The sequence below is a fragment of the Cucurbita maxima genome, unplaced genomic scaffold (assembly GCF_002738345.1).
Source record: "Cucurbita maxima cultivar Rimu unplaced genomic scaffold, Cmax_1.0 Cma_Scf00002, whole genome shotgun sequence".
In the NCBI taxonomy this organism is placed as follows: Eukaryota; Viridiplantae; Streptophyta; class Magnoliopsida; order Cucurbitales; family Cucurbitaceae; genus Cucurbita; species Cucurbita maxima.
In genome coordinates, this window is record NW_019272018.1 from 5442863 (window position 1) to 5452707 (window position 9845).

General features: G+C 35.7%; 1 protein-coding gene across 2 annotated transcripts; it reads right to left on the reverse strand.

Annotated features, from left to right (window-relative positions):
* Positions 1 to 191: 191 nt before the first annotated feature.
* Positions 192 to 8542, reverse strand: LOC111472812. 2 transcript variants are annotated; one of them, XM_023118436.1, is made up of 7 exons: positions 8220 to 8542; positions 6388 to 7430; positions 3065 to 3125; positions 2846 to 2961; positions 2207 to 2297; positions 1304 to 1351; positions 192 to 665 (listed from the first exon to the last, which is right to left on the reverse strand). In XM_023118436.1, the coding sequence occupies exons 2-7, from the start codon at positions 7428 to 7430 to the stop codon at positions 567 to 569; spliced, it is 1458 nt and encodes a 485-aa protein (XP_022974204.1). In that variant the 5' UTR covers positions 8220 to 8542; the 3' UTR covers positions 192 to 566. The 2 variants fall into 2 exon arrangements, with proteins under 2 accessions (XP_022974204.1, XP_022974206.1); XM_023118438.1 differs by having other exon boundaries at positions 6388 to 7389; positions 8220 to 8541.
* Between the last annotated feature and the right edge of the window lie 1303 nt (positions 8543 to 9845).

Here is a 9845-nt window from a genome sequence, read left to right on the forward strand (position 1 = left end):
AAATGTGCTCGAAATAAATCAGTAACTCAAAAGATCAATAGATAAAAGATTAAAAAAAAATGGAGAGAATCCAAAGGAAAACCAATCAAACTAAATTTTGGCAATCTAGCCTTCTCTAGTTCCCATACTTCTGCTCTCAAAATCATATCATATCCCAAAGCCCACGAAGCTATACTTTTTTTTTTTTTTTCCTAGGTAGAAACAGATGGAAATAAACGATATCGTTAAAGTATTTTGCTAGCTATCAGTGTTGAATCAAACTTCAGAAAAGAAAACAAATAGGGAAATGTAAAAGATCATGAACTATTCCAATTTCATTTCTCTACTCCTCACCAACAAAAAGCAATTACCATCTACCCATTTTCTCTTGACAGACGTTTTCCAGGAGAAGAGGACAAAAAAAATCTCAAACACATCATATTTAGTCCTTCATTTGCATCATACAAGATATTACTATTACAATGCTTCTTAAAGTAGAGAATAAGACTAATTTTAATCTGAATGACTTGATTTTGTAAGATATGGAGTTACGGACACTTGAATACTATCAAGCAGTTCTCACCATATCAAGTTTTGTGTTCTGTATTCTCTATAAGGTTCTGCACATCACTTCTGCTCCTGGTCTCATCCAATTTCCGTCTTTTGGAAGCTAAACGAGGCCTCAACTACAAAGCCAGAGAGAAGAATTAACATTATCAGAACCAAAGAGACGAAAGATGGGAAAAGATGTGGATGGAACCACTTTCAGAATTTTCAAAAGATTATGTTAGGAATGATAACAGGAAAATATTAGGACGTTAGAAAAACATATTAGTCATTGACTGTGTTTTGATGGAATGGTTACACAGAGTAGGTTGGAAGGGTTTTAAGTTAGGTCTTTTTGAGAAGGATCGTCCTCCGGTGTACACTTTCAGTAACTTTTAATTAACATCAACCCCATCAGGGCGTGGGATTATATATTAATCAATTTGGATGCGAACTATGTGCTGCTAGACCGAATAAATTGGGAATAGAAAGCAAGACGGCAAGATTGTGTGGTTGTCAAAATTGATTTGTAGAAGGCTTATAGCCATATAAATTGTGATTTCCTAACTCGGTGTTAATGAAGAAGAGTTCTATACTAAAATGGAAAGCTTCTAATATTAATGGTAATTTGGGCTCTCAGAACTTCTTAGTGAATATCAATGGAAAACCACGAGGGCAATCAAAAGCCTAAAGAGAATACATGAAGGGTTAACTAAAAAGAAATCCACAGTAAAAGCACATATAGTGTAGTGACTGGTATGTAGAGAAATGACAGTACCATTTCAATGTACTTCAACTGCTTTAAAACTTGACCTGTTTCCAATTCCTGCAATTTTGTAAAAGGAATTACTTTAATAATATTCATTACAACTCCTATGATTTTTTTTACGACACAATCCAAATGATTGCACATGAGAATATAATGGAGCCTAAAGCTCTCTCAAAGAGAAATGACTCATAAATGAATTTGGTTATTATGATTAACGAATAACAAAGTCCAAATTCTCTATTGATAGAGGAATAGTTCAACAAACTAAGAACTACTTATAAACAACGCATTGAACTAATCTAGTTAGGACTTTAGGGGTTGTTTTGGCTCCATTTTTTTTTAGCAGGTTTTGTATACCCCTTATGTTTTTCCCCCTCTATAAAAGCTTGGCTTCTATAAAAGAAAAAAAAAAAAACAAAGTCATTGAACAAGAAATTACAAAACTTTCCTAGATCTCTACATGAGAAAAAGCTATTCATCTACATGTGTTACCTAATTCTCCACGCTGGTGCATTGATCTTTATGTTCACTTTAAGATATCTTATCTTTGCAAGAATGCAAAATTTAGATGGAAATCTTAACTAATCTCATGGAACAATTGTCTTACCCTATTATATTTAATCGTCATGCAGGATTTTTAATGTATTACGTAGGTGGCCACTATAAGTAATCTATGTGAATCTTAAAACTACATGGGTTGAGAAGATGACCAAAAAAAGGTCATCAAATGCCCCTCCCATAGGCATCTTGAGATATTGGGAGCCTATATGGTGCACAATGAACATTGAATGAGCATCCGAGAGTTCACAATGGCTGTTTGAAAATAACGGGAACCTCTAAAAGAACGTTGAGTCTAAGAATTGTGTACACGAGATAAAAGAAGAGAGAGATCCAGTATTGAGGTCATTTCACCTGAGGTACAGCACAATCAGCATGTGCTGGATCCCAGAGGATGGAGCAGAAGCATTCCCAGTCATCAGTTTGGACTTCAAAAAGAGGAGCCCTATGATGCCAAGTTTAAAATAAAAAATAAATTGTAACTCTTGATTTGGAATGTTCACAAAATTAACAAAAGATTCAAAATCATGAACAACAATCAAGATAATGATGAAAAAAACTGAACTAGATGAAGATTTCATCCCCTAACTTAGAAGATTGGAACACTATGACGACAAATAAGTGAATAAACAAGAGCATAAAGTTGGTTTCCTGGAAAACAAAGAAATTAATTTGAACAATTAGCTACGAGAAGAACACAACAACCTAAAACAAAACAAAAACTTTAATCTTTTGTAAAAGAAGGAAAAACTAAATAAATAAACAGGATATTAATCCTGCCTCAATTTGACATTCAATAATATTTTGCTTAATAAGTATCGTTTCTGATCGCAAAGTTCCATGGAATAAGTTGAGTAGAAACAAGTGAACGTGTTAATGTACTGGCAATTGAGATCATCTAGAACAGATATTAAGTTCTGAAATGAAAACAAGATAGTAGTTAGAGATAGACAGACACTGAGAGTGCAGCATAAGATATATCATTTTCCTTACCTGCGCCACTTGCCACATATGACTCCATTAACACCACCCACTCCATCTATAACTTGTTGACATTGAAGCCAATTTCCAATAGCGCTCAATCTACAAGGTTTATTGGTACTCTGCTCCTATTATTTTATTGGACGGGAAGTAGAAAGTCACATCACTATTTTTCATTGATTTACAAACTTTGTTACTGAATGAAAACTAACAGAAGCAAGTAGATCTTACATGCATAAGAAAAGACCCTGAAGGATCCATTTCCAGTGGCTCAGCGGTGGCATCAGTATCACTACATCAGCCCAAAAGAAATAAATGCTTAAAGGAAAAGGAAGAAATATGAACTGATTTAAAAATAAATGATGCACACTTTCTCCTTATCATGTCAAAATAAAGGTTCTACTGTAACCAATATTTTTGTTTTCTTCACTGTTCTCTTTGAGATAACTATGAAGGTTCAAGTTCAAGATATCTTGAGCCATTATGCACCTCAGCCGTTCTCACAAGACTAATGTTCCAACCAATAACTAATGTAAGAATCCACCACAAAGAAGTATCTTGGGTAAGTAATCATAGACTTAGTCCACTAATAAATCATGTAGTTTTACAACTATTGACTATGCTAGTGTAAAGACTCACAAATGGCATAAGTAATGAAACGAATTCTTGTCCCAAGAAGACCAGCAAAAGCATGCGCAAAAATAAAATAACAAAAACCTATACTTCTTCAGCCTAGCTTTGACGCAAGAAAGGCTATGCCAAAAAGGGATGAAATAAAAAGGGAAGACTATTCATGATGCTGGGGACCCATGTTTCTATGTTTGGAATCTATAATTGAGAATGAATATGAAAAAGGACGAATTCGCAGAATGGATGGTGCTAATTAGCAGATTAGGTGTTTTCCCCCAAAACCAGGAGGAGGATAGGCTGCTTCGGCCAAAGACTCGAGAGGAATTCACAGTTAAATCAGCAACATTGATTCTTTTTAACTGAGGCCGAATTGGAGGGACGACTTTAGGAGAAAAAACTCCTGAAAAGTCAAGTTCTTTCGTGAACCTTAGCATACCGAAGCATGAACACCCAATAAAAGCTACAAAAGAACCTACACCATATGCTTTGTCCTCAATCCAATCCAAATTGCCTTGGGAGTGATGAGCCCGTAGATGATAGACCATCTTTTATTAGCTGGTTTTTTGGTGACTGGTGTGGGTTCAGAATTGGAACTTGTTTAACTTGAGCAGGTGCTTCCACAAAGGTATCACGATTGTTTTTCCTGAAATTATCTCAGGCTGAAGGTTAAAAAGAAAGGCTAAAACCCTTTGTTTTTAATATCATCTTCAAACAGATGTCTATGGAGAAAGGGGAAGAAGGTTTTTGAATATCTCTACAAATCATTTGAGATGAGTTGATATGAACCGATACATCTCAATCATGTAATATGAACTTCAAGGAAGATGTGAAAAAATATTGTTCAAATTGCCCCAAGATAAACTCGAGTTGCAATTCATGTCATATTAAAGAAGAATCAAGCTTCATTTATTCTTGAATGTTTATAAATTTTGGGAGGATAATAATCTAGAGTTATGGTATTTCATTAAAGTATTTTAAGACTTATTATTTACTTTAAGGTTACATTTACATAGTGGCTAATTATGGTCATAAAATATGAAAGCTACCACTCTTTAAATGTCTCAGAGAAGGTCAAGAGTTTTCTTTTGAGGCTATATAAAGTCATATATATTATCTTTGTATGTAGACTTGGAAAATGTAGTAAAAAGAGCATTCGTGCTTTCTTTTAGCCAAGGGTTAAGTTTCTTTGTAATGCTATGCAGATTATGTTGCATACTTGGAATCATTCAAGCTTGACATGATCAATCTAGCTGATCATCTAGCTTGTGGAATGATTCAAATCTCAAAGAAGTTTTCTTGCCTTGAGAAATTTGATCAATAAGGTAATCCGGACCTTACTTTTCCTTGGGTTGATCCCTTATCATTTTGAGGTTCTTGGATATTTTAGATCTAAAAGTCTTATTTTTCAATAAGATTGTTAAATCGAATTTTCCAAAGATGCAATCATTTGGAATGAAATCAACCTGACTTGGGGGTTTTAGCATTTGTGAACTCTTACAAGGGCTCTTAGATCCAACTAGCTAGTGTTACAAATAAGGAGAAATATGTTTCTTAACAAGAATACTAGAGATTCTTTTCTTGTTTCTTTCCTAAAGAAAGGAAAGCCTCTCTTTCAATATCATAAATGCCGCATTCCTTGGGATCCAAAACAAATGAACATGAAATGAGTGAGTCGGCTAAATAGAATAACTCAGAATGGTGTTAGTCAGCCACCTTATGATAATAAAATAGATCCACTTCCCCAACTTTTTTACCATCCTTTCTTGAATAAGGTTCCAAAGCTACCTTTTTAAGGCTTCCACCCAGGGCATTTCTCAAGTAAGACAAAGTAGGACACTTCCATAGTCAATATATTGTCCTAAAAATAGAACTGATTTTCCATCCAAATGAACCAAAGGAAGGCTCTAATGAAGCTTAACCCAGGTTCCAGCAATTACAGAGGCTTGCAATGGACCAATTAAGGAGATATGAAATACTTCAAGCGTCATCTTCTTTCTAAATTTATCATCCACATCACTTCAACCACCGTGCAATTGGGTCCTTGTGATTACGTGATAGATATCTAATTGTCTTATCTCATTTCATTCCGTTTCTTGGGACATTACCACAAAGTGAGTCCTTTCCATTGAGACAATTTCCCCCTTCCTTCGACGGTCTTGCTTGTGAGTGGTATGACAATCTCAAGTTCAAGTCCATATCAAGCTGAAAACAAATGCAAAGGGCTTAGGCATGTTGTGGCTGTAGAGGTGGGGCTGCTGCCGCCTGATAAAGGCAGAGTTCCGCAGTTGAGTATTTGGGACCCTAAGAATGGGTTTTGCCCAAAGCATTGAATCGATTATCACCCATTGGAGCAGGTGAAAAAGTATAATATTTTCAGAGAATGGGTTCAAACACCATGGTAACCACCAATCAAGAATACTATAACCCTATGAGTTTTATAACAACTAAACGTATTAAAGTTAGACAAATTGTCTAGGAGAACACTCAAGGTGCACTTAAATTGGCCCGAACGCTAATGATATAACAAAAAATAATCCTCCAACAGATCATTTATGATCAAAACCAGGTTTATTTTTTTTAAATGAAAAACCAAAAAATAGGCATCGACCCAAACCTCACTCTAAGAATTCTCCACGCATCTTAAAACTTTCCTATTTCACTCAAGCTAAATATTCCACAAGACCCCAAAGGATCGCTTTATAATTGCCTATCCTTTCACGAAAGCATTATGATTGATAGGGATTGTCATGGCCTATGGGCAACAATTACTTCTACCTTTCACTCAATACTTCTCAAGTTAAACGCAAATTTTATTCTTTTATTAAAAAAAAATATCATCCTTTTCCCTAAAATGCTCACTGAAAAAAGCCATTCATTTCATATTTGCATGAAGATGAAATATATAATTAAAGAAAATAACATACTCAGAAATCGTGCCAGACCAATCTGGAACTTCGGCTTGAAACCCTTTGCCAATCCGAACACCAGTTGTATAAGGTTCTGTATCAGTTAACATTAATGCTATGGAGTTCGATTCACTCTTAGAAGATCCATTTCTACTTGAGATGTTTGCCAATTTCTTGGTAATTGCTTCGTTCAAAATTTTATGTTTCTTCTTCAAACATGAGTTGCAATACCACTCATCATTTGACACTTTCTTCATGCGATGATTGCCACATAAGACGTGAAATGCATCTTCACAATGATCACAAATTAACATCTTCAAGGCTGAATCTGAAGAGCCACAAGTTTTGCACAATCGAAAACAATTGTTTTCGCTTCTTAAATCACTTTCTTGCTCAGAAGCATGAGCCATAGAAGATAGAAGCCCGTTGCTTCTAAGGATAGAAATGCATAGATCTCTTCCTGATATATCCTCGACCATATCCTCCATGACTCGAATACTAGAAGACGAGCACTCACCTGTGTCGTCCACTTCAACCTTCAAGGAAGTTGAAACACGTTCCATGTTTGACTTTGATGAGGAGCAGCTATCATTTATGCTGTCAACCTCCAAACTTTTTTGCAGGTTATTGTTAAGTGTTTCATCAGAACCATGCCCCTCCCCAATGGTACAACCATTGATTGATTCTAGTCCTGAAACTTGAGCTTTTCCATCGCAAACAGGACGAGGAGGGATAACATTTCCAACAATTTCACTCTTGTGGATATGTCGAGAAGTCGTAGCCTGCTCTTTGTCTTCTATCAAATGACCATCACAACTAATCAAAGAACAACAATCTGTCCCATTAGCCAGCAACCTGGAATCAGAATTGCCACGCAGTTTCTTTCTCTTATATACTACATTAGATTTTGAACCTCCAGGCATCATACTAATAGTTGATATCTGGGAAAAAGCCCTTGGAAAATTTAAGCAGCGCAAGCCACCATCATTCTTCTTTTCCTCTATGATTTGTCCAGCTTTTCTGCAGCCATCATGAAAGAATTCATCACAATGGGGGCACATCTGTGAATTTCAAGAGCAGACACAACATTAGATATTACGAGAACTAAAACAAGATTTGCTAGAACTGTGGAGCTTATCCGATCATTTATCTAGCATCAGTATATTCTTTCGGACAGACAAGAGACAGCATGCCTTTCTTGAGAAATTGAACTGTGGATCCCATTTAATTTATAATCCATCGACAGGGTCTCAAAGATTTCTTCAAGTTTTCTTAAAAAAAAGGGGACAAATCGAATTAGAACTCAATTGCCGTCTCAATCTTCCTTCTGATTGGAAGCCCTACAAACTAACATAGCCAATAACACGACGGTAAATGAAAGTCTCCCCTTGGAACTCTCCAAAATCTGTCTATTCGGTCCATATTCTTCCCAACTCCAAAACATTTAACCCTAAATTTTCATACTCAACAAATAATAATCGTGCATCCAACTTCACAATATCGAGCAACTTGGAAAACAATTATTGTGCAAATTTATATCATCCTCTCATAGAACCTTCTAGTTTAAATCTTAACCCATGGGATCAAAAACTAGACTGCGGCATGTAATTCTCAAGTTTCCGTCGACTACAAAAACCACACCAGAAAATCTATCTTAACAGGACATTTGATAACAATCTCCTATCAGTTGGTGAGTTATATACTCAAACACTGCTAAAAATCGATTCAATAAGAAATGAAGTTTGAACACAAGCAACCTGCAATTAAAGAGGGCAAGAAAAGTTGAACCACAACATGATGCTACGTTTTGTTCCCGATTGTTAAAGTAAAGAGGGAGAGATTAAACTAACCAAAAGAAGCGTGCAATCTGCCAGTTCCTCTGAATGATAAACCCAGTTGTGAAAATGCTTCTCCTCTGCTTCTTATCACTCAGAATCCGAGATTCATCTATTTCAAAATTATGCGTTTTTATTAACTTTTTTCTTTTATATTACAGAAAAGACAACGTCCGTGTTTTTGCACTCAAATTGGTTCATAGAGGGCTCCCTGACGATCACTAGAATAGAAACTACTTTTCATTTTTGCTTTGTGGATCAACCAATTTGCATATTAGACTAGTTTTGTTTGTAAAATACAAGCGTTACATGAGAATGAAGAAAAAAGTACCAAAAATAATGGATGATTCCGAACAGGTGCATTGAGAGCTATAATAATTTCTTGGGTTTTTGTACGGAGTGGGCAAAGCCTATGAAAATTGAAAAAAAAATGATCCATTCAAACAAGTCAATACTTAGTGGCTAATGTGGGCATAGCTTTAGAAGGGCTAAAACGTTATATTCTTCCCAAAGTTCGAATTTGGTGAAGTATTTATGGAATCAAGCAAGAAATCATGCATTTCTTTTATTAACAAATAAGGTATTTTGTTGAAAACTATTGTTTGAGAGATGAACCGTCAATAAAAAGAGAAGGTTCATAGACAACTGATAAAGGAAAGTCCTCGAAGTTAATAAAATAGTTTTTACATCCACTAAAGTCTCACAGTTATATTTTAAGTAATATGTAGTGATCTTTTTTTTTTTGTGACCATCAATATATAGTAGCTCGTAGCTCAAATCGTGAAAATAACCATCAGAACTTATTAATCAAACAATTGAGTAGAATGGAAACAAATAACAATCGACTTTGTTCTACCCTGTTGTTATTAGAGACACATTTGAATAGAAATTTTGGTTAGAAATGTTATTATCACAGCTTGGTTGATCAATCAAATGTCTATGATTGAGACTCTTCAATTCCATTTCATTCCATTTCTCTGGAAGTGACCTGGTAGAATTTTCTTGAACACTATAAATCCAATGGATACCATTTAATCATCAAATGTGTTCTTAACATTGAAGCAATTCCAACCTCGAGAACATTGTTCAAATCGATACCATTTGTAAAATCTAGACAAAACTGACACTTGTCTTGCTTTTCATTCAATATAAAAGCTAATCAAAGGACATGCATAAAAATGTAAAATGTAAACAAACCTTCCAGATGGAAGAAAATGAATCACAGTCCTCAAAGGGCACCACCGCAAGTTCCCACGCCATAAAACGCACACAATGGACAAGCTTTGCAGATGGCCTGTTGCTTTGCCCCTTGGCCAAAAAGGCCAAACTTCCATCAACTTTCCTCTCCGATGGCTGCCTTCATCCTATTGGGTTTTAATTTGAGCTTTGGAAGCTAATTCAAGTTCTAAGGTCGTCTTGTGACAAGTCCTGTCAATTTCCCAACCATATTTGACTAAAATCAGAGTGCATCAACCAACCAAGCAGCATTGGACAACAATACAATAGTTCCTCCACTAACTTTATGCTATCATACTATAGTGGAAGTCTCTCCTCTAGCCTTTTCTTTCTCTTCAACCTTCTCCGGTGGCTCACACATCAACAGATCTGCTTTTCAATCACTACACTCCCCCCCCCCCCCCC